Source organism: Hippichthys cyanospilos, chromosome 19 (genome assembly GCF_059441005.1).
Source record: "Hippichthys cyanospilos isolate Australia breed blue-spotted pipefish chromosome 19, RoL_Hcya_1.0, whole genome shotgun sequence".
NCBI lineage: Eukaryota > Metazoa > Chordata > Actinopteri > Syngnathiformes > Syngnathidae > Hippichthys > Hippichthys cyanospilos.
This window is the reverse complement of record NC_142387.1, coordinates 13,785,328-13,808,998: the sequence shown is the minus strand read 5'-3', so window position 1 is coordinate 13,808,998 and position 23,671 is coordinate 13,785,328. Positions and strand designations below refer to the sequence as shown.

The following is a 23,671-nucleotide window of genomic DNA, read 5'->3' as shown; positions in this document are numbered from 1 at the left end:
TGGTTGAATCAAAATTATTATTATTATTAAAAATGTTAATGCATTTTTTTTTACATATTATTTGAATGAACATCATTTGTATATTAAAAAAACAGCATTGTGAAAAAACAATTCTATATATATATATATATATATATATATATATATATATATATATAGAGCGCAAATTTTTGGCTTGTGAATCAGAAAATTGTGTCACAAATGGCAAAGGGCATCCATATAATGAAATAAAGAAGTTCCAATCAATTTGCCCTAAATTTGAAAGCATACCATTCCTTTCACAGCATTAAAAAAAACAACAACAACATCTTTCTCATGGACTTTACCTCACAGTTAAAATCTCACAAATCCCCTTTTGAGAACTACCGGTTTCGGGGCTCTAGGGGCGGTGCAATACATTTGCAAGGGGACCCGCCCCCTTCAGTGATCATGAGCGGAAGAGAAGCAACGCCAGCTGGGGAGAACATTGAGCATCCTGTTGTCGTTGCGAGAGGAAGAAGAAGAAGAACGCATCCATGTGTGAATGGGTGTTGTTAGAGACAAAGGAGGAAAGCCTGGGAGCGCTCATCCAGGTGTGAACGGACCCCCACGCTGGCAAATAGAAGACATTTTAGCCCCTAATGGGGGAGATGTAGACTCTCCTTCTTCTCCATTGCATCTCATTAGTTTGGTAATGAAGCCCACTCGGGTGCGGAGAGCACAAATGGATCTTGCGCAGAGCCCGCGGCTCCCCCTCGCCTAACCATCCTCCCCGCCCGACCACCCGGCCCGCCTTGCCTGCGTCCATCTGGCTCCTCCTCCGCGGCTATGTGCGGCGGGGGGCGGGCGGGTACAAGTCAAGCTATTTTAAAAGCGCAGGCTTTTGGGTTAGGCTGTCAAAGCATCAAATATTTCTCAAAATTCAAATAGCGGACTGGAAAAGAGAAAAAAAAAACGTAAAAATACGTCTTTGGGATGGAATGAGTTAAAAAAAGACCGTTTCCTCTCTAAAGTAGGTTACAAAGACCTTTTTGCAGTGTAATGAAACTATTTTAATGCTTCTTTGCGCTAAATCTGAGGCTAATCCCCATCAGATTAAAAAGGCTCCTATTTAAAAGAGATTACCTTTGTGTCGAGGAAAGGCCAACAATAAAAGCTTTAATGAGCGCAGATTGAATACGTCCCCGCTCAAGAGCCATATCGGCATACTTATCAACTTCAAATGCCCGCACCTTGAAACTTTAATAAGTATGGATGAAAAAGCGCCGCCAAAAGAAAATAATGAAGACGGGGAGTTGAAGTGCTAAATTGAAACATTTCAGTTGAATTAAGAAAATCACTTTTAATCCTTGGAGCCATCTCGAGCTGATCTAACTTTTGGGAGAAGCCATCCATAATTCATCATCATTATCCCCCCGTAGTGTTTTTTTTTTTTGGGCTGCGAGATGTTCAAATATTTAGTCCTCAAACTTTTTTTGATGTGCGCCGTCAAACATCTTCTCAGGTCTGGATCAAAAGAGCGAGCCGGACCGCCTTGTGTCTTATATGTGTGTGTGTGTGTGTGTGTGTGTAATGTGTGTGTGATGGGTAACCATGAATAATTGATGACTCCTGTATTATTTGCATTTATCTTGGCCACGAATGTTATGAGTCAATTAAGAGACTGGCACGCACGCACACATACTCATTCCCAAACACGTTTTTTTTTTTTTTTCTATCGTACTGGGGACATGCCATTTGCAAAATGCGTTTCCTAACCCTTAACCCTAACCGTTACAAGAGATTGCATAACCCTAACCCTTAACCTAAGCTCGACCAAAGCCCAATTCAAAACTAGATTGTATTTTCCGCACTATAAGGCGCACCGGATTATAAGGCGCAATTTCAAAGAATGGCCTGTTTTAAAAGTGCTTTCATATATACGGCGCACCGCATTATAAGGTGCATAGAAGAGAAGCTGCAGTTCTGGCTGGGCTTGCGTTACGCATCTACGAGATGGCGCTATTAGAACGGCCGCTTCGCTTGCTTCCACTCCCAACGGGTTTCTTTCCGTCTTAGGACTCCCCAGAAACCGAGCTCGCACGGATCGACCGGCTGGACCTGGAGCAGTTAAACCCAGACGTCATTAGCGTCCCCATCATTTCGAGACCCTCTGTAAGATCCGCCCTTACAAATTACTGTATTTTCCGCATTATAAAGCGCACCAGATTATAACGTTCAACTTCAATGAATGGCCTATTTTAAAACTACTTTCATATATAGGGCGTACCGCATTATAAGGCGCATAGAATAGAAGCTACAGTAGTGGCTGGGGTTGCTTTATGCATCCACTAGCTGGAGCTGCGCTAAAGGGAATCTAAACAAAACAATCAAGTCAGTCAAACTTTATACATATAGTCAGAAACTAAGACAAAAGATGATTTGTGGACCGTATTTTCCGCAATATAAGGTGCACTGGATTATAAAATCCACTGGCAGCTTTTTAGAAAATTGAAGGCTTTTGGGTGCGCCTTATAGTAAAAAAGCAAGTCTTGACATTCAAAAGGAGCTCTGAACTTATTGGGTGTACCAAAATTGTCCCACAAAGACAGAAAATAGATTTGCGGGAAATAAGGTACTCTAAAAACAAGTCTTGACCCTCAGAAAGAGATCTGAATTAGTTGGGTCGACCAAAACGGTCCCCGCAAGTCCAGGAGGTCCCCACAAAGACTGAAAATAGATTTGCGGAAAATAAAGTACCCTAAAAGCAAGTCTTGACCCTCAGAAAGAGATCTGAACTAGTTGGGTCTACCAAAACGGTCCCCGCAAGTCCAAGAGGTCCCCACGAAGGCTGAAAACAGATTTGGTCCCAGCAAGTCCAGGAGGTCCCCACAAAGACTGAAAATAGATTTGCGGAAAATAAAGTACCCTAAAAGCAAGTCTTGACCCTCAGAAAGAGATCTGAACTAGTTGGGTCTACCAAAACGGTCCCCGCAAGTCCAAGAGGTCCCCACGAAGGCTGAAAACAGATTTGGTCCCCCCCATGCAGCAAAAACCAAAGACACACACACACTCTACAGCAGGTGGTGTCTTGCTACACACCGCAACGCTCTCCACTGCACCTCATCTATATTTCACTTTGAATTTCTTCTTTCCACCGTGATGTTTCTGAGTTTAAAAGCAAACAAGCGCAAGGAAGTGTGGATAAATGTAAACAAAACAAAACAAAAACACGTTTGCCTCCGAGACAATACGAGCACGATCCTGATTATGCGCACGCTAGTCGCGCGATATTGCAACGGCAGGCTCAAGCTAATGAGCTTCTGTTCTGTTCTTGAATATCTATTATTAAGTCTTGAGCAGGCCAGGTGAGGTTAAGTAAGGCACCTCTTAAAATGTCTTCCTTTCCTCACAATCCAACTCTTGAGCGCTTCCGCGATAAAATTTTCACGTACGTTTTTAGAGATAAATCGACGTTTTTTTCTCAGGGTTGATACTGATTATCGGTAGTCAAGCATACTAATAACCGCACTATTTTAGAGGGAAAAGTACAAATTGATATAGTATTTACATAACTTTAGAAAAAAAAAACTTCAAATATATTCTTTTTTAATATTGTCAAAATCGTACTAGTACAAAATCAAAACCCTTAATCAAAGAACACATTAACATTACTATTAATCATAAATTGTCATTCGTTATTGAAAACGATTCCGTTCATTTTGAAACTTGAATAACAAAATCATCTCACCGACCGGATTAAACCTGTTTGCGGGCCCGAATCAGCCCGCGGGCCCTAAGTTTGACACCCTTATTTTGGAGAGTTAAAACAACATCACAAGTGCTTCATGAGGCTTCATTCACCCATCGCTACTTTTAACGGCGACGAAACCTTTTTATGACTTTTTAAAAATAGCATCGCGGACCATATCGAAACGTGTGTTTAGTATCTGCCACGAGCCGCAAATGGACCTCGGGCCGTAGTCTGGACACCCCTGGACTAGACCGATGGTTCTTAAATTGGGGTACGCTATGTGAGATTTTCAACAAGGTTGCTGCAGGTAGTAGCAAATCTCATTAAATGAGTGTTTGAACGCCGTGACAGGAAGTGTTCATTTCTGTTTTCAAATCGAGAGCAAATCAGCTGCAACATGAAGGAACTTCTTACAAACTAAACCGCAATGCTACCACGCGCTATATTCTGGAGTTACTGATTAAAATACGCCTGGAGATCTCTGCGCGGTAATTTCCGCTAATAAGGCGATGAAAAAGAATTTCTCCGTGTTATTGTCATAAAAGCAAAACTTGTGTATTACGTCTCATGATGTTGCGGCTGTGCGAATTACTTTGCGTTACTGACAAGCCACTAAAAGCAAGACAACTAAATGAAATCTCCATCAAAAAGTGGCCAATATTACGGATGCTTTTCATCCCCGAGCATCAGTAGTCAAAGTGCGGCGTTTGAAAATAAATATGCAAATGCTCCGCATGTTTCACGTCGAGATGCATTGCTTAAAATAATAAGAGCAGACGTGGCGGCGGCGCACGCTAGCGCGTGTCAGCACGTGGACAACTTTCATCTTCCTGTCAAGTTTCGCTCACGAGTGGAACGCATATTTTTACCAGGCAGAAGCAAACGGACAAATTGGAACGCGGCCGGCAAATATTACCTGGCCGTTGAAGAGCAGGCGGCCGAAAAGTTGGCGGGCCTCGTCCAAGCCGCCCTCCAGGTAAACGGCACCTGAAACACACGTGGGCGGGCTTTAGTCGTGAAGGTCGAACTAATTCATCATTATTATGGTTTCATCTTCTTTTTTTTTTCCAAACGTTTGCTAAAGCTTGGAAACAAATTAAGTACTGAAGGAATCGATTACCTTAGTGAACAAAAGTACTGTAATTATCTAAAAAAAGTAAACAAAAACACTTGGTAAATAAGTATTAAGGTCATCAGTTACTTAAGTACCCTACTAAATACTTTAAAACTTCAAGTAATTGATTTCTTAAGTTGTAATCAATTACTTTAAGTACTCATCGTTTGCTTTACTTGATTACTTTATTTAGTACTGGATGTTTTTCGATCCTCCTTTAACCAGACACTTGATTATTATTTTTTAAATAAATAAGAAGTAACAACATACGTATAAATAAATACACAAATGGAACAAATAAACATATTAAAAAAATAACTACATAAATATAAATGGAAAAAAATCATCATAATAATTTTACAAATTGAACAAATAAATACAGAAATGGAATAAAATCAATAGCAAATAAATACACATAAATGACCAAATGGAATGAATAAATAAACAAATAAGCACTAACTATATGAATGTGAATACATACACAAATGAAATAAATAAATAAATGGGGCCGAATGGCCGAAGCTTTAAGAAAAAAGAAACGTCAAACTGTCCCGGGAATCAAACGAGTTCACGACGCAGTCATGGACGCGTGCCAGTTTGATGGAAGACACAACACTGCCGCGTGATTGGCCGGCCAAAGCGCATGTAAAAAAAAAAAAAAAATGGCTTCATTAAAAGAAGGACCGCTTGTACGGCCGGCATGCAAGACGACCCGAGGGCCGTCGACACAATAAAATCCGCGCGCTCGGGAAAGTCCGAACTATAAAAGTGGCGGCAAACGTTTCAACAAACAAAATAACGGGCAGCTTTGTTTACCCGCGTTGCAAACAAAAGACATTTTTATGCAAGCCGCGCACATCCAAGCACCCGCCAAAAAAAAAAAAAAAATGAGGAAGAGAAAATAAATTGGACAAAAGGACTGGTCCAGAATGTAGGAACGCTGTTGGCAAATGCGTCTCTTTCTCTCTCTGCGGGAATGATTTGCAGCATCTGGCTCTTTTTTTTTCCTTCTTCTTCCCTTCCAGCGGCAAGTCGGCTCTCCTCGCCGTCTTTTGTTCTTTTACTCAAGCGGGCGCGACTATCAGAGTGCCTTTAAGCGGCGCGCAACTTGCAAACCATCACACTTAGGGCGCCTCATTCAATTTGGAAAGTAATAACCACCTGGCAAATTGGGTATACAATCATGCGGCCCGCTTTATGACGTGCAGAAATGAGGCGCGCGCCGGCGCTCGCCTTTCATGGAAGACATCAAAAACATATGAGGGATTCATCATCTGCGAAGGAAAAGTGCTTTCAGATGGCGAGCGGGCCATTTGCCGCGCAAAAGCCCATCGAGAAATACAAACAAATGACAAACACGCAATGCTAATATACGCACGTTCTTCGCTGGCAAAATGCTAGCGCCGAACAAATGTTGCTCAAATGTGATTAAAACTACCGACGGTGAGAAAGCGGCTCGACTTGTGGAGGTGAAATACCGTAATTCCGCACTTTTCTTCGCCAAAAACGACGGCCAAAATTATGGGCGCGTCCAAATCGAGTTTTGATATTGGCCGCCGCGATTAATGACGCCGATCCTCGCCGATATTAACGTTGATACAGCCGGCTACCTCCCATGTCAAATCGAGCGCTTTGTCATCCGACCAGCAGGGGGCAATGTTTCCCACAAGCCTCTGCTTTTCTCACCCTAATATATTATTTACCGGTGTGAAATGGCGTTGAGTTTCTCACCTGATTCCAAATACATTCCACGTTAGCTGTCATAAAAGACTTATTTCGAAAAATAAGTTGGGATAAATTGGGAACATTTTGACTGCTAATTGATAACGTAAATAATGTGCTTGGTTTGAAGTAGGCTTGATTTTTTTTTTATGAAATTAGCTGCGTTTCCCTGTGTGACAAGTGTTTGCCGGGTCAGTTTGTTGCTTGCGAGGCGGACGTGCTAACTATTCTTCCACCGTGCGGCGCATTTCAGAACATTCCCATCCCGCTTGCTATTCAAACGATGAAATGAGAGCCCGAGCCCAAATTGGCTCGAAATCTCCAACACCAACATGGATATTTTGAAAACACAAATTGCCGAGAGGCTTGAAGTGGAAACGTTCCACCCAGTGTTTAAAGTGACGATGGAAACTTCATCATTTCATACTACATCCTAGACACGGCATTGGTTTGATTATTATTTGCTAATTATGAATAAAGCAGAAAAATGCCGCTTTTTCGGACATTTCTCAGGCAAAATGGCCCCCCCACTAGTCCAGACATGCCAATGTTTTGAATAATATCACATTTGTGGAATATGAACAAAGTAGCAAAATCCACGTTTTTGTCCATCTCGGGAGGCGGCCATTTTTGTGGAAAATTGGATGCCCCCCCGCTGAGAAAATAACCCCCCCTACAAGTCTAGACATGGCACGTATGATTCTAATCAACATTGCTTTTGCAGAATATGAATAAAACAGCCAAATCCACGTGGTTTTGGCCATGTCATGGAGCGGCCATGTTTGTGGCAAAATGGCCGCCCCCTGATAAAATGGTCTCCCCCACTAGTCTAAACGCTGCATTCTGATTAATGGCGTGCGGAATACAAAGGAAGCCGCAATTTCAACCCGTTTTTATCTTTTGTCGGGGGCCATTTTGCCACCAAAATGGCTGCCCCCTGTGATGGATTGAAAATGGCTTAATTTGCCTGCTTTGTATTTTTTTTACTATGGTTTTTACATTGCTGCCAAAGCGGCGTTGCATCCTTTACCGAAACGAAGGCCGCGCCCTATATTTCGGGAATTACGGTACTCGGTACCAAAGAAGTATTTCTCAATTTCAAAAAGCTTGGTGATCCCTGGCCTAGACTCCGTAAAGACGCTTTAATCCGTCTTTGGGATTCAATGAGTGAAAAATTTTTTTTAGCCGCAGTCCTAGTTGTTATTGCGCCTTTTCCGGCAGCCACTTTCTTGAGAATTTTTACTGTGGTGTTACGGTACCACCTCTTGACAGCTCCCCCCTCCTTTTCTAATGTGGGCTGCGGTATTTTTCCCCCGTCTGGGGAAGCGACGCTTTCAAAAATAGTCGTGCGGCCGGCACGTGTGGCCTGACCGTCATGAAAAGCGGCTCACTGTTTAAGTCCTTTCAGATGTGCGAGTCAAGTGTAATTTTGGCCGGGGAGGGCGCGTGGGCCCACCGCACGAAGCTCTCCCGGGCCCTTCCCGGGATGCTCCGCGCTAAGTATCGGCGTTGGGGATTTGCGGTTCCTGCACTTGGAGATGCGGCGACGTGACAGATGTTGCCTCTGGAGACCAGCTGGGAGACAGAATTTCAATGGCTTTTAACTAGCACTCGTAATATATTTGCGTGCATGGAGAAAAGAAAAAAAAAAGGGGGGGGGGGGTGTATCCGTGAGGCAGTTAACTTCATTATATGATGACACGGCGCATTTGGAAAGCTCCCAAACGGATGCGTCAAAGTCATTGAAACGCAAACTTTTTGCCGCTGATTACATTTTGAAAAGTACGTTCTCCCGTGACTGAGCGGAGGCTGGATGGGGGTGGGGTGCGGTTTGCCCAACAGGAAAGGGGGGGGGTGTAAAAAGGTATTAAAATCTCAAAGCAACACCTTTGGTGTCAATCAAAGGGCCTTTGGATGAAAAAAGCAAGATATGCAGTTAATTCACGCCAGAGCCGCCCTGACGAGGAGGCTGTCGGTGCAAAAAAAAAAAAAAGTGTGCCCCAAAGCCATCCAATAAATTGCACAACTTGGTGCAATCATTAAACGGAGACGAGCGAGCGCGCTTCGGTCCGGCCCGGCAGGCTGCCGAACCGCAAAGAGGCGCTAGCAATTAAGATGGCGGCGTACCGTTTCCAGCGGGGGCGCGACCGGGCCAAACCGCCGCACGTCTTCCGCAGCTGGAGCGCGTTCCCTCCGCAGGACCTTCCTTGTCATCAGCGCAAACATGTGACGGATTCAGGGATTTTTGACGTCAATTGCCGTCATTGGCTAGGAAGGAGTAAAACGTTTACGAGTGATGCGTTTTTCTTTTTTGATACATGACAGTCACGTTTCATGACAAGAGGGATGATTAATCACTAATGGATCTTTAACGTATATAGCCGTCATTGGCAGAGAATAGGTTAAATTCCCATAATTCTCCAAATATAAGACAGATGTGCATTTTTATATCGGCCGTATCCTTACTGGCAATAATTATCGTAACGGGACGAGCTAGAGGGAAGACGTCAGGCGGCTCACGTTGCGGCTCACAGCAGGTCGCGTTCGCTGAGGTGGTTACGGCATTATTTGCAAGAAAAGAAGCGAGCAGACTGAACCAACATCCGAGCCCATCCTTGTTCACGCGCAGGGATATGACTAAAACCGAGAGCACCTGGGGAACTGACTGTAAACATTACGATTCAGGGACCCCTAAAAGCGCTTCTGTTTGTATTAGGGTCATGTGCTAGCACTTTTCTTTGTCTTGGTATTGGTCAAATACTTGGTATTTCTCAGGGCTAGCACACAAGGACTTTGCGAAACCATTTCAGAACAGATTCAGAACGTCTCGAGGACAAATTCAACCTTGAACGAAACCTGACCGGGTCGAAAAAAGCTGACACGATGGACTCCCGGTGAGTTTCCGGACGTACCCGGAGAACTGACTGTAAACATTACGAACCGGGGGCCCCTAAAAACTCTCCGGTTTATCTTTGGGTCATGTCGGACCACTTCCCAACGTCTTGGTGTGACAGCTACCTCAAGCTTCTACTTTTCCGGAAGTATTTACGGCACTGACGGTAAACATCCCGATCGAGGGCCCCCTTAAAATTCTGTTTATCTCAGGGTCATTCGGCGCCACTTTCCATCGATTTTGTCTCGGCGCGACAGCCACTCGGTATTTCTTAGCGCCGGCGCACACAAGGGCTTTGATCCGCGCCGCGGCGGACAAGTCAGTATAGTGAGCCGAGAGCGCGCGCCCCCGATGTTTGATAGAGGTCAGTGCCCACGCGCCGCGGGTTTTCCGGCTGAAGCCCCGCCTCTAACGAACGCGGGCGTCGGCCGAGGCGGCGGAATCCCGATGGCGGCGAGCCTTCCGTGACCGCTCGGCAAAGCGTGAGTCGGGGGCGTAGCCAACACCGGCGGCTGACAGTCGCATTAATAACCCGGAATGAATTATTCAAAAACGCTCAGGCTCTAATCCATCAAATAATATATTAAGCTCCCTCTCAGCTCGACGGGAGCCGAAGCGGGCGACGGACGCCGCCAAAAACACGGCGTGAAAGAAACTTTCCGGGCGACGTCTCACTTTTCAAAAAGTCGGAAAGGAGTCGCCCCTTCGTCGGGAAAAGGAGCCGCAATTAACAAAAGGAAGCGCGAACGCACCGCGCGCATTGTGCGGCAATCTGATATGGGGCGAGCGGGAGATAATCCTTTCTCTCCGTTCTTTTAATAGGAAGAGCTTAGAGAGAACCCTCACAAAAGGTTCACCATCTGTATCCCCGATGGCTGCTGGCGGCGTATAATCCACAGATCAACTGTACAAGGAAATTAGGGCCATCCAAACACAGAGCGGGTCTCCTTTCTTCGCCGCCGCTCTCTCTCCGTTCCTTTCGGTCGCAAAGGAAAGCGGCGCCGGGGCTTATCGGGGCGGAGGACCCGAGAGGTCCACGCCGGAGAGGTAAAAGCGGGCGCCGGCGAAGGAACGGCGGGCCAAAAGAGCCCGAATGAGAACGGCCCGCTCCGCCGCAAGTTAATGACGGGGGATCAGAAAAGGCGCGTTTCCATTCGGCGCTCGGAATTATTCGGGGTTGGGGGGCACCCATTTGCAATGCAGATGCCTCCGTTTTGCTTTTCCTCCTCGCTCGCTCGCCCGCCCCGCCGCCGGCTCGGCGAGATAGACGCCTCGGCCGCCGCGCCCATGCAAAGCGGCAGATTATCTGCCGCTCGCGACGCGGCGCGGGTTCAGCGGTCGGCGCGCCGGAGAAACAAATAAAACAAAGGTCAAAAAACATTAACGGCTCGGGGCGCGCCGTCGGGCGACTCTGAATGTTACCGGCGCCTCGTACGCGGGCGGGAGGGAGGGAGGGAGGGAGGGAGGGAGGGAGGGAGGGAGGAAGTGCGACAGACTCGCGAGGAAGCGGCGAGGGCGGACCTGACGAATCGATAGAAAAGACGGTATGAATTTCTTTCGGGGCCGACACGATATCCATTTTTCATAGTCAACAAGTTTGGTAACCAATATCTGAGCCGATATTTCTTTTCAGTAAAAGTGAAAATTTGGGCAAAATAAATGACTAAATGATAATTGACTAGCAAGCAACGGCGTTGAAGCGGGATTGTTTTTGCTGTAAAATATGCAGATGATGCACGATTGATTAAGGCTCAACAGGTGCGCCGCTTTGCCATGTTGCAGAAGACAACAATACAGGAAGGAGGCAAGACACCGAATAATTTTTAGTTTAGTTTTTTTGTTTTTTTTTATCTGAAGCGTAAATAAGCAGAAGCGCAATTAATTGAAGCCGACCGAACATATGCGCTGCCTCGACGGGCTGCAGGATGAAACAAAGCAAGAAGATGAAAATAACAGGAGTGGAAGAAATCAAATCAAAAGTGCCCCCTCCCACGCCTATAGGGGGCAGCCATGTGGATTAAATTGGAACATTTTTGACTGGCGTTCAAATGTATTTCCAAACACGTTTGAATAAGCACAATCAAACTTTTCCCTTTCAAGTTTGAATTGAGCAGTAAAATGCACGATAAATACGCTTTTGTAACCGCTCAGGATCCAACAAAGCTTTACCGTTCCGCCATTTTGAAACGAGCGAGGCCGACCGATAGCAGACCAGCATTTCCGTCATGTGACGGCAACAGAAAATAAGTGCAATTACCTAAAAACGCAAAACAACACAAATACAACCAACCCCCTAGGGTCGTGACAGTTGTTTTTGTCGCAAAGCCGGGAAAATGCCGTAAAGGGGGGTGAAAAAAAACTCCACATCGCAACATGAAAAAAACATAAGCCTGGGGCACTGTAACACGGGGGTCCACTGTACCATAATTTTGTCATTTTTAACACACACCATGTGTTATAATTGTACAGCCAAGAGATGTGTAACCACTCAAGTCAAAGTTGGACTTGTAAAATTCACCCGAATTGAAGTTTAAAAAAAAAAAAAAAGGGGTGGTCGACTTGAAAAAGTTTAAACAAGTTTGCCCTTCAAACCTGTTGACTCCACACTTGTGTACTTTAGCATCCTCCGCTATTAAAAACAAATTGTGCTACGTGGGAAAGTAAATAACGCAGCCTTCTTTTCTTGCTGTCTGAGACTTAAGTTGGAAATCTTTGTTTTTTGGGGGGGGGGGCATCAGCGACAGCCTGACTCCCGTCTCCAAACTAATAACAGGCAAAGCCGAGATGAAAAGACGGTGAGCGCAAAAGACACGCGGAGCAAGTGAGAGCCGGCTCGCTAACAAGGTCTTGAAGGCGGCGTCTGAGCGCCCAAACTCAAATGAAGATGACAAAAAGTCCCAGCCGGAGAAGAAAGGCGCCATCGGCCCTTAAAGGCGCGTCACTTTTCCCGGCGTTCGTTTTTTTTTCCTGTGCGGCTTGTTTGGCAGGGTGTCTCTGACAGCACTTTTCCTCGCGCAGGTTCCCTCCGAACAACGTGTTTATTCATCACTTTTATGAAGTTGAAATTGGCGACGGGAGGAGCGGGGATGAAAGCGCCCGGGTTTCCAACGCCGCCGACAGCCACGGGACAGAATAGATTACCGCTTTGTCTAGGACGATAATGAACCCGTGACAAGTGCGGGGGCCCCGGGGCCGACGGGGGGGGGGGGCCGCGGTGCCAGTCAGCGCTTTTCCGCCGCGACGAGGAAGATCTCTTGAAAGCCGCCGAGCGCGGCAATCGGGATGGAGATAAGATAAGGAAAAGCTGCAGACGCCGCAGCTCTCCGGGAATCGGGCTTAGCGAGGCTCCGGCGCCGGCCCGTTTGCGTACGGTCGGTGGGGGGCCGCGGAGGGCGAGGTCGATAAGGGGGGTGAACGCCCGTTCGGCCTCTCGCGGGTGACGCCATCTCCAGAGGTCGATAAAGGTCCGTTCGGGGATCTAACGGCCTCGGCGGGAAGCTCCGCTTCGGATAAAGATCTTAATCGCGAAAAGGAAGTCCGCTTTTAGGCCTCGTCCATACGTAATCGGCGTTATACAAACCCGTACTCCTGTGCGTAAAATTCCACTCCTTATAATGCGTACACAAATACGTTTCAATCATTTACAAGCGTGCCAAGTCGCTAACTGGTTTCACCAAATTCTGTCCAATCAAAAAGAACATCCGTCTCTTTGGCGGGACGTAGTGATGACCTAGCTCCATCTAGCGGATGCATAACGCAACCCCAGCCAATACCGTAGCTTCTATTCCATGCGCCTTAGAATGCGGTGAACCTTATATATGAAAATTATTTTAAAATAAGCCGTTCATTGAACGTGCACCTTCAAATCCGGTGCGGCTTATCGTGGGGAAAACACGGTACAGTAAAAATATTCATTTCTGGTGGTTATTGTTTTTTTAAAAGGTCCGATTTTACATTTACATTCAACATTTGAATTCTTGCTAAACTCAATGTAGGCTATAGTTATAAACAAAACTCCTCACCGATAAGGGCCTCAAAGCAGTTCGCCATGGCATGGCGCAGGTCCGACTCCCGGCACAGGTCCGGCCCGTGAGCGTAGAGCATGAAGCGATCCAGCTCCAGTTTCTGGAACAAAAACATCAGGATCAAAGGGACGCCCGAAAGAAAAGAAAACTGAGTACTGCGATGTTCGCACTAATGAAGTCAGCCACTGGGCCACACCCCTTAAAGGCACACACCATTAACCCTCTTTTTATCTTATGGGTCAAATTGACCCATTTCACAAAACTTCTGCTTGACATAGGGTTAGGTTCATTTTTGCCAATGCATTCTTGTTAACAATGCTTTTGGATTTATTTTTTTATTTTTTTTTTTAAATAAGAAACACAAGTTTTGTCAGCTAACAGGGTTATACAAAAAAAAAAAACCTGAAACTGACTTATCGGATAATATTATTATGGCCAAAACATAAAGATAACACAAGAGTATATATTAATTGTTTAGTTGCTTAGTGGGGTTCCAAACAAATAGAGAATTTTTTTTTTTACTTCTGGTTAATTACACATGAACTCGGGTCAATTTGACCCAAGATGTTATTACTTGTGGAGATAATTCAATGTAGCTTTATTAGTTCATGAGTATGTTTCTAAACAATAAACTGATTTTTTGACATATGTGGATAATTAAACACGACCCCGGGTCATATTGACCCAGAGTCATTATTGCTGTTCTTGAGAAATGAACATACGCACATGATTAAAGTAAAGAATTGGAATTGGAATATAGCCATTTTGGACACATTTAGGTGACCAAATACACCCTGGGTCAAAGTGACCCTGGTGGATAGTTAAACACGACCCCGGGTCATATTGACCCAGAGTCATTATTGCTGTTCTTGAGAAATGAACATACGCACTTGATTAAAGTAAAGAATTGGAATATAGCCATTTTGGACACATTTAGGTGACTAAATACACCCCGGGTCAAAGTGACCCTGGTACATTTTTGCTGCTCCTCCAAAGAAACATAACAGGAGGTAAAATGCATTGCACGAATAATGTTGTTTTTTTTTTTTTTTGCAAACTCGCAATTGCAACTTGACTTCCTGTTAAGTTCACCGAAAGTGGGCGACATGCAAACACAGAGCCGGGGTGCCACTTAATTACGGCTGCAAACCGTTGGGGGTACGCCACCCCCCTGTGAACGAAAACGCCGCATCCCAACTCCGCCTCCCTTACTTTCAAGTCAAGATGAATCCACGTATTATTTTTACAAAGATAATGACGTGCGTTCTTTTGGATGGAGGCCGGGGGCCCGATCGGAGCATCTTTGTATCCGGCGGGGAGCCGCATGAAAGATGCAACTTTTTAATTGCTTTCTGGACGGGCTCGGCCAGAACGGGGATGGGAACGGACCGGGGGGTCGCGGGGGTTTGACGCCGGGCCCGCCGGGACCTCTCTTCCTCAAAACAAGCACCTTTTAACTTCAATTACAAACCTGTAAGGGCAAAAGGGAGGCGGCGGGGGGGTAAGGAGGAAAAGCCATGGCGGCTCGACAGGCTTCGGGGTCTCCCCTGTGCCCCCTTAACGAGAGGCCCGCTTTCAAACCATCCCGTGTCAGGCGGAGGGCCTTTCCACTGGGTTGTTAAGGAGGGGGCGGGGCTTACCTTGGCGAGCATGGCGAGGTGCTGGTTCTGCACGATGGCTGTTCTGTAGGTGGCCAGGCCTCCTTCCTCCAAAGTGGGGAAAAGGTAGTACAAGTGCACGCTGACAAAACACAAACACAAACATGGCTAAGTTCTTTCTTAGGCAGCGCTCTTCTTCTCATATGGGGGCGCTTGAAGGCATTTCAGGGGAATGTCATGCTTTAAATGCTGCGGAGGAACAGTCCAGTTTTCTTCTCAATTGAAGAGCAAATGAATTGGAACACGCAACGGTGTTTCGCTTCATTTGTGTTTTCGTGACTTGCGTGTTAAAAATAGTATACTTGCATTTTCTCGAGTCTAATATTGTCATTAACGGGGCAATTTTCAGGCAGGGGTACCCGAGTTTAAATCGAAGATGATACACAAGCTATCTTAGGCACTGGGACTATCTTGGACTGGGGTGTGTAAACTTTGTAAATCGGCTGGGGGTAATGCCTTATATTTTTGGCTAATAACACTAATATTAATCATTTGAATAAAGGTGTGTTGATGCATAAACCCATGGCATGGATCAGTGAAATTTGGAACTTTGGAGTACTTGTTGTACTTTAGAATACTATATGTGGTGTTATATGTATTTGATATTTTATATATGTATAAAATATAATATACAGTATATTTACAGAATATCTATCTATATCCATATATAAAAACACAAATATACATTTTATACATATATAAAATGTGTGTATATATATATATATATATATATATATATATATATATATATATATATATATATATCGGCCCACTTGACAATAATCGGCATCAGCCCTAAAAAAAAAAAAAAACACATCTGTCTCCGTGTAATAAGCGTCACGGGAAATGTACGGGCTCCACCGTTATTGGAATTCACAAGAAAAGCGTCGAGCATCATTTGAAGGCGGATGCGCGACTTCTCGATTCATTCACGATTCATTCATTGAACTTTTTGAGGCCCGATCCGGTCGGATCCCGGCGGCGGACGCGCGGGCGCCTTCGCAGCTGGCTCGCCGGCCCGGCCGCTTCCGTTTTCATTAGCGGCGGGCGGCGGCCAAACCCGCGGCGTGTCATTTTGATTTCATCCGCGTCGGTTTGTAATCAACGGCGGGACGGGAACGCAGGTGGCGCTCCTTTGCCCGCGTTGGTACCGGAATGTTGGCCGGGAAACAAATGAATAAAAACCCTTTAGTTCCACGGAAAATAATTATAAAAGTTTACGCTGGGTAAACTACGGAACGATCCCCATCAAGAGACGCCATCTTGATTGCATTCATTTACTTTAGGCTTTTTTCCCAAAATTGCTTTGTTAAAATGAAAGTTGTCACTACTCATTTGTCTCATTAAATAATGGTGGGATATTTTCATCGTGAATGCTTAAATACATAAAATATTCCGATTTTTTTACGATTATTAGTCCCGATATTTTGAGGAGTATCAGCATCAACTTTATTTTAAAAAAAGTGACTTTGGATAAAGTGTTTCTTTGCTAATTTGTAAATAAATTGGCAAATGGCCAACAACCGATACTACATATACGTATCGATTGAATATAGTACTGATATTCGTGACGGAAACTGATCCTAGTATCGGTCATTTTTTTGTTATTTTTTATGTCATATACTAAGAATTACATATTACAAGAAAACTGACAATTTTGTTATTGATATTTACGGCGGCAATCGATACTAGTATCGGTTATTTTATGGTCTTATACAAGAAATTACAAATTGCACATTGTTTTTTCAGGAAATTTTGCGCGTCAAAAACATAAGCGATGGCAGCACTAGGGATTTTGATATTATTTATTTTACTGAAAGTAAATATTGTCTTCAATTATCAATGTCCTCAATGACTAATAGCCGGTATCAAAAAAAAAAAAAAAAATGGTCTTGGTCTAGCTGCAATAATTAGGTACATTTCCTTCGTTCAAATATGACAAATATGATGTTGTTTTTATATTTGATCCAAATTTTTGTGTACGGTTCAATCGGTTAGCTGATTTTGAGAAATTACCCCCCCCCCCGAAAGAAAAAAAAATGGCAACACACACACACACGGTGCAAAAAGACAAACGGACCCCGGGAAGCGGTCCAATATTGCGCCTGAACTTTCCTCGCTGGTTCCTCTGAAATATTTACTGGCAAACATTGCTGGAGGACTTCTTTATTTGTCATCATGCGCTTTTAAAAGCCCCCCGCCGACTCTTCTCCGAGCAGAAGCCGCAGCGCGCGGGCTGGCCGGTCCCGCTTGGCTCGCGATATTCTGCCGGCCGGGCAGCACCGGCTCAGATGGTCTCCGAGGGCCGGCGCTGCGGCGTGTGTGCGGCGTTCCCGTACGGCTGTACTTGTGAGAACCGCTTTGCCTTTTCTACGGACATACTGAGGACCTTTTGGAGAAGTGAGGACATTGGGGCCGGTCCTCACTTGGAAATGTTTCCATGCGTGTATGTGCCCTTGGTTTTGGCTACAGGGTGGGGACAAAATCCCAGGTTTTAATTTGCGGGACCATTTTGCTTGTGTGTGTTTGAGTGTGTTCCTGTACGGCTGTCCTTGTAATAACCGCGTTAATTTTTTCAGACACAGTGGGGACGTCTTGGACTTGTTGGGGACCATTTTGGCCGTGCGTTACCGTATGGCAGCCTTGTAAGAACCGAATTGAGTTTTTTACCGACATAGTGGGAACAATTTTGGCCGTTTGTTGTTTTTTTCTTTTTTGATGGACAGTGAGGACATTTTGGATTGCCATACGGCTATCCTATGAGAACCACATTGAGTTTTTTACAGACATTGTGGGGACGTCTTGGACTTGTTAGGGACCATTTTAGCCGCGCGTTCCTGTATGGAAGCCTTGTAAGAACCACATTGAGTTTTTTACAGACATAGTGGGGACCATTTTGGCCGTTTGTGTTTGAACGTGTATGCGGCGTTCCCGTACGGCTGTACTTGTGAGAACCGCATTGAGTTTTTACGGACATAGTGGGGGCCTCTTTGACTTTCGGGGGCCATTTTGGCCGGGCGTTTGCGTGTGTGTTTGCGTGTGTTCACGTACAGCTGCACTTTGATTCTGAACCACTTTGATTCTTTTTTTACAGACATAGTGAGGACATTTTGGATTTTCATACGGCTATCCTATGAGAACCACATTGAGTTTTTTGTGTGACATTGTGGGGACCTCTTGGACTTGGGACCATTTAGCTCTTTTTTTTTTTAGTATTTTTTTTAGTTTTGAGCATTCTACCGACGAAGCGAGGACATTTTGAAGCCCCGCGAACACATGCGTGTGGGGAGCAGGGTGGAGGCGAGGCAAGACGAGGCGAGCCGTAGGGGGGCAGCAGGCATTTGGTGGGATCTGCTGTAGCCATTTAAGTGGACAAGAGGCTGATAAATAATTCAGAGAGCCAGAACGCAGGCTGAGCATGTCTCATCCGAGGCTAACAATCCAAGACGTGGGCAGAGCATGGCAAGACGGGAAGTGCTGGGCAATTCTTTGTTGTCTCGCAAAGTGAGAAGCTGTGAAGCAATGAGACATGCTTCATTTTTTTTTTCCCATTTGCACTTAAGCCAGCGCAGGGAAAAAAAAAAAAAAAAAAAAAAGAGAAGACGATTGCTTGCGTGGGCTTTCTCCGATAGCCACTTTCCAAATCAAAACATGCATGGCAGGTTCATTGAAGACTGAAAAGTGTTCACAGGTGTCCAGGTCAGTGCTTGTTTGCTACCAGTGCTATTCAGCAAGTCTAATGTAATGCTTTAAATTCAGGAATAGTGTATTTTCAAATTAAGAGCAAATGAATTGGAAAATGAAGCAACATATTGCTCAGTTGTGTTATAGCGGCTAGTTTGCAAAGCATTTGTTTGCTTCTGTGTTGTTGAGGTATCAGTTGATCATATTGAATGTTTTTCTTCATATTCCGTGGAAGGATACTAATCTGATAGATTGCAATTTTTTTAACGACGTGAAAGCAACATATTTTGTTTTCGAAACAAGAACAAATTAAGTGGAACATGAACTGCTAAATCGTAGTATAATGGCTCATGAGCAAAATGTATCCTTTTGTTTTCAGCAAATCTAATGTAATGCTTTTTTAAAGGCGTGAAAGGAACACTATTTTCTTTTCAAATGAAAAACAAATGAATTGGAACATGAATTGCTAAATTGTGTTACAGCAACCCAACTGTCATTTGTAAGTCTTTGGTTGTGCCATTGAAAAAATCTTTTTTTTTTTTGTGCCTTGAAATGAACACTATTTTCTTTTCAAATTAAGAACAAATTAATTGTTTGTTACTGTGCCTTATTTGAAAAATGATTGTTTTGTTGATTTATCGGAAAATCTACTTGAATGTTTGCATGGTCATAGATTAATCAATCGACTAAGTAATTCATTTTGCGTTGCCTTGCGCATGCGACTTTGATAACTCCGAAAAAATCCGATTTTTTTTTTTTTAAGTGCATTTGTTTGTTGAAAACCCACATGAATTTGCTATAAAAGCCCCCCCTACTATCATTTCGGAACAGCAAGCGCGGAGGGCGCCTGTTCCTGGTGGGCGGCGCGCTCCATTAATAACGGCCACGTATAATTAGCGGCAAGCTAGGCTAAGTGGCGGGCGGCGGTGAGCGACCGCGTGCGGCCGGCGGTCAATAACACGCTGAGCGTTGCTGACGGCTAATTGCAAGTTGTCATGACAGCGCTCGGCCGGCAAAAAAAAAAAAAAAATGGCGGCGCGGCGGGAGGAGGTAGCGGATCCATCCAGGCTCCCAATTAGCGTCTCGGACCGGTGACGGACGCTCGATTTCCATTAGCGCGCGCGTCCGTCGGCTTCTTCTCACCTGGTGAGGAACTCCACCACGGCGTCGCCCAGGAACTCCAACCTCTCGTTGTGATTGATCCTGAAGACGGCGGAGATGAGAGGGAAGCGCGTCAAAAGGCGGCGCGGAACAAACGCGCACTTCACTTTCTCGGTGTTAGCCTAGCTTAGCGCCCTCAAGCAAAAAGAAGGTCTCAAAACCTCAAATTTGATTTGAACATAACTGGTTTATGAATGTTCACATGTAAGGGAAGGAATTTGGATTACAGAATTCCTACTTCAGAATTCTCACTGTCAAAATTCTCACTCATTTATTGCTTTTTTTAATGCAGTGAAGGGATAAAATTATTTTCAAATTAGGAGCAAATTAAGTGAAACAGGAAGCAACATGATGCTGAATTGCATTAAAGTAACTCATTTGCAAATTGCAAATTTCTCATTTTAAAGTCAGATATCTTGCTAATCTTTGAATTTTGAACTTTGAACTGAGAACTGAATTGAGAATTCTGGGAATACTTTACTCTCAAAATTCTCTTTAAAGTCAGTATTCTCACTTATAGCTCTCAATTCTGATGTCATTTTCAGATTTCTCTTTCAAAGTCGGAAATCTCACTCATCTTAGAATCCCGACTGTAAAATGAGAATTCTGAGGACACTGTATCCTCTAAATTCTCCCTTCCGAGTCAGGATTCTCATGTTTATCTTCGAATTCTGGCTGCATTTTCAGAATTCTCATGAAAGTTGAAAACGAGATTATGCAAATTCTGAGGTAAACGTCAGAATTCTCACTTGGTCGCAGAATTCAGTCAATAATTCAGTTATTCTCAGAAGAAAAACATTGGCTGGATTCTCAGAATACTACATGAATTCTCCCTTCCACATCAACTATCTGACTTGTATCGATTTCCACTTCATTTTCACATTTCTCGCGAGATCGAATTTTGAGACTATGCTCAGAATAATAAAGTTTGACTGATTTATCTGATAGTTTCGTTGCCGTTTCCTTTAGCGCAGCTCCATCTAGTGGCTGCATAACGCAAGCCCGGCCACTACTGTAGCTTCTATTCTATGCGCCTTAAAATCCGGTGCGCCTTATAGTGCGGAAAATACCATGCGGCAACAAGTGCCATTTTCATACTTTATGGCGCGGCGTCATGCAAACAATTTTTGTTTTCATAATTTGCGTAATCTGGCTTCCATGCTGACATGAAAGTCGAGGCTCCCTGGCGGAGGTAATCGCGACTTGATTACATTCGGCGCCAGATCTCCCGCCCTTGGGCGATTACAAGTTAATTTTCCTGCCAGCGGGCCTGCCGGGAATCTTAATCATGAGGCCGTTACGTTTGATTGGCTCCCGCGGTTAGCGATAGCATGAAGGCGGCCGCCTACCTGGAGGGGGACGGGTCATCCTGGCCCAGGCGGGACATGATGTTAATCAAAGTGTTGATTCCTGAAGGGGAAACGCGGCGGGGGCGGGGGGGGGGGTCAAAGTACGGCCGAAAAGCGTGCGGGGGGGGGGGGCGTCGCTCACCTTTCTTCCTCATGTACATGTGGTGAACCTTGCGGTCGCCGTATTTGGGTTGACGGATGCCGCAGTTGGACAGCGAGTTGCGGGCGTGGTCCGGGTTCATCCCGAAGTTCAGATGGTGACTGGGATGCGTCATGGCCAGCTGAGGACCGGGAAATAAACTCGTTGGAGGCAGTCTTGGCGAATTGGAATTTTTCTTCCGCGCTTCTACCGCGATGTTGCATCAAATCTTTGTCAAGAATTTTTTGAGATAGCATTGAGTAATTTGAGTAAAAGCCGCAGGCCGCTAAAACGGCCCCCGGGCCGTAGGTTGGACACCGGCGTTTTTCCTTGAGATTTCATGAAGACGTACGATATTTTGCCGTGCTGCCCGACCGCTCCCATTACTTGGGGACACCAGTAGCCGCAAGAACATCATGGTTAGCGCTAACAGTGTGACGCGCTTATCAATTAGTTACTCCTTCCGCGTGGTGTGTTGCGGTCGCCGTGGCGGGGCGGGGCGGGCTGGGCGAGAACCGCCGCCATTCATCATTCAGACAAACGGCGAAAAGAGCGGGTCGGGCGCAACGGCGTGGCCATGAATAAGACAACAAATAAAAAAAAAATGTGTGTGTGGGGGGGGGGGGGGGGGGGGGTGACAACACAAGCGGGACGGGGGACTTGTAGGCTTGAATTATTGAGATGTTCTGTGATGCCGGCGCTTGTGCCAGCGTGGCTCCAAAGCCAGGGGCGGGGGGCCCGAGCAACAGGGGGTGGGCGGGATTAAGGCCGGCCTTGATGGATGCGCTCGCAACACGCTGCCATAAACGGCCACCCCCCCCCACCCTCCGCTTTTTACATGTTAAATGTTTAACAGGGAGCCTCTCAGAAGAGGAGCTTCAAAGACGGGGTTGGGGAGGGGGGGGCTCCCTCGACAGTTGCCATCGCAAACATGCCGCCATCTTGTTTTTTTTTTCTTGTATGCAGGCCCTAAGAGTAGTACTTGAGTAAAAGTACGGGTAACTTAACGGGAACAACGATTCATCTGCAACCAATCGATTATGAAATTGATCAAATATTTTTGGGGGTCATCGATTAATCGTCGGTACTTTGTTACCTTTAAAAAGATCCAAATCCACGTAACGTGACTCGTGAATGTTGTCTTATTTCTGTAGTGCTAAGCATAAGCGAAATTCATATTTTTGTGTTGAATCAAAACATCTCATCGATTATCTACTTAATCAACCAGCATTTTTAGGTATCGATTAATCGTGGAGGCCTAATTTCATTTATAAATGCTTATTACTCCACAAATTTTCACCAATTAATATTCGCAGCTTTGCTTTTTTTGTGTTGGATCAAAACGACAATGTTTTGGGGTAATCGATCAATCGTTTTTAACACGATTTAGAAAATGTCCAGTTTCACAAATTTTACTGATGATTATTCTCCTATTTCCGTAGTCCTACATGTAAACAGACCTCTTTGCGTTGAATCAAAACAACAATTAATCGTTTCGAGTTATCGATCAATGGTTTTTAAACAGTTTAATTAGAAAATGTCCAGTTTCACGAATTTTACCGATGATCGTTCTCCTATTTCCGTAGTCCTACATGTAAGCAGGCCTATCATGCTTGCGTTGAATCAAAACGACAATTAATCGTTTTGCAAAATCGATTTGAGACATACATTCGCAAAGGTTCGATTATAATTTTCATTTTTATTTTGCCCCTTTTTTGGGGGGCGGGTTCAAACCAGCAATTGAATTTTAGCTTAAGTATCTTATTGCACCATTGTTATGAAATTAAATCGCAACCAATTAATTTCAGGGGGGGGGGGGGGGCAACTTGAAGTCATGGAGTCCATCTCCAGAGAGTGGAGGTGATGTCAGGCGGCGAAAGAGCGGCTTGTCAGCCGGCGGCGAGCCCGCTAGCTGGCCACCGCTTCCTTTTTGCGCCTCATTATGACAGCAGGTCACGACGCACTTGACAAAAAGCACATCGATATGCGCAATTTCCCGCCACACTTTGCGCACAAACACGAACGCGAGAAAAGTGCGAGCTTAATGGTCAAAAGCGCTCAAAAGGAGGGTGGGGGGGGGGGGGGGGGCGCCCCCGGGGCGGTCACAGGCCTCTGTCACAAGTCAGGGCAAAGTTGGACGCCGGCTACCTTAAGTGACTCGGCGGCTCCAAATAATGAGGCGGCTGCAGCCTTTTTGCACTTCCGAACTACGGC

The 23,671-nt window shown here is 45.1% G+C and overlaps 1 protein-coding gene across 4 annotated transcripts in view; it reads right to left on the bottom strand.

Moving 5' to 3' along the window:
* Positions 1–23,671, bottom strand: part of drosha (drosha ribonuclease III) — a 98,668-nt gene that overhangs the window by 49,825 nt on the left and 25,172 nt on the right. For all 4 annotated transcript variants that reach the window (XM_088402250.1, XM_088402251.1, XM_088402249.1 and 1 more), the window contains exons 18-23: positions 21,461–21,599; positions 21,319–21,379; positions 19,952–20,011; positions 15,107–15,206; positions 13,464–13,566; positions 4,629–4,699 (exon numbers count right to left, since the gene is read on the bottom strand). In XM_088402250.1, the coding sequence (XP_088258376.1) occupies positions 4,629–4,699; positions 13,464–13,566; positions 15,107–15,206; positions 19,952–20,011; positions 21,319–21,379; positions 21,461–21,599 (534 nt within the window). The remainder of the gene's footprint in view (positions 1–4,628; positions 4,700–13,463; positions 13,567–15,106; positions 15,207–19,951; positions 20,012–21,318; positions 21,380–21,460; positions 21,600–23,671) is intronic.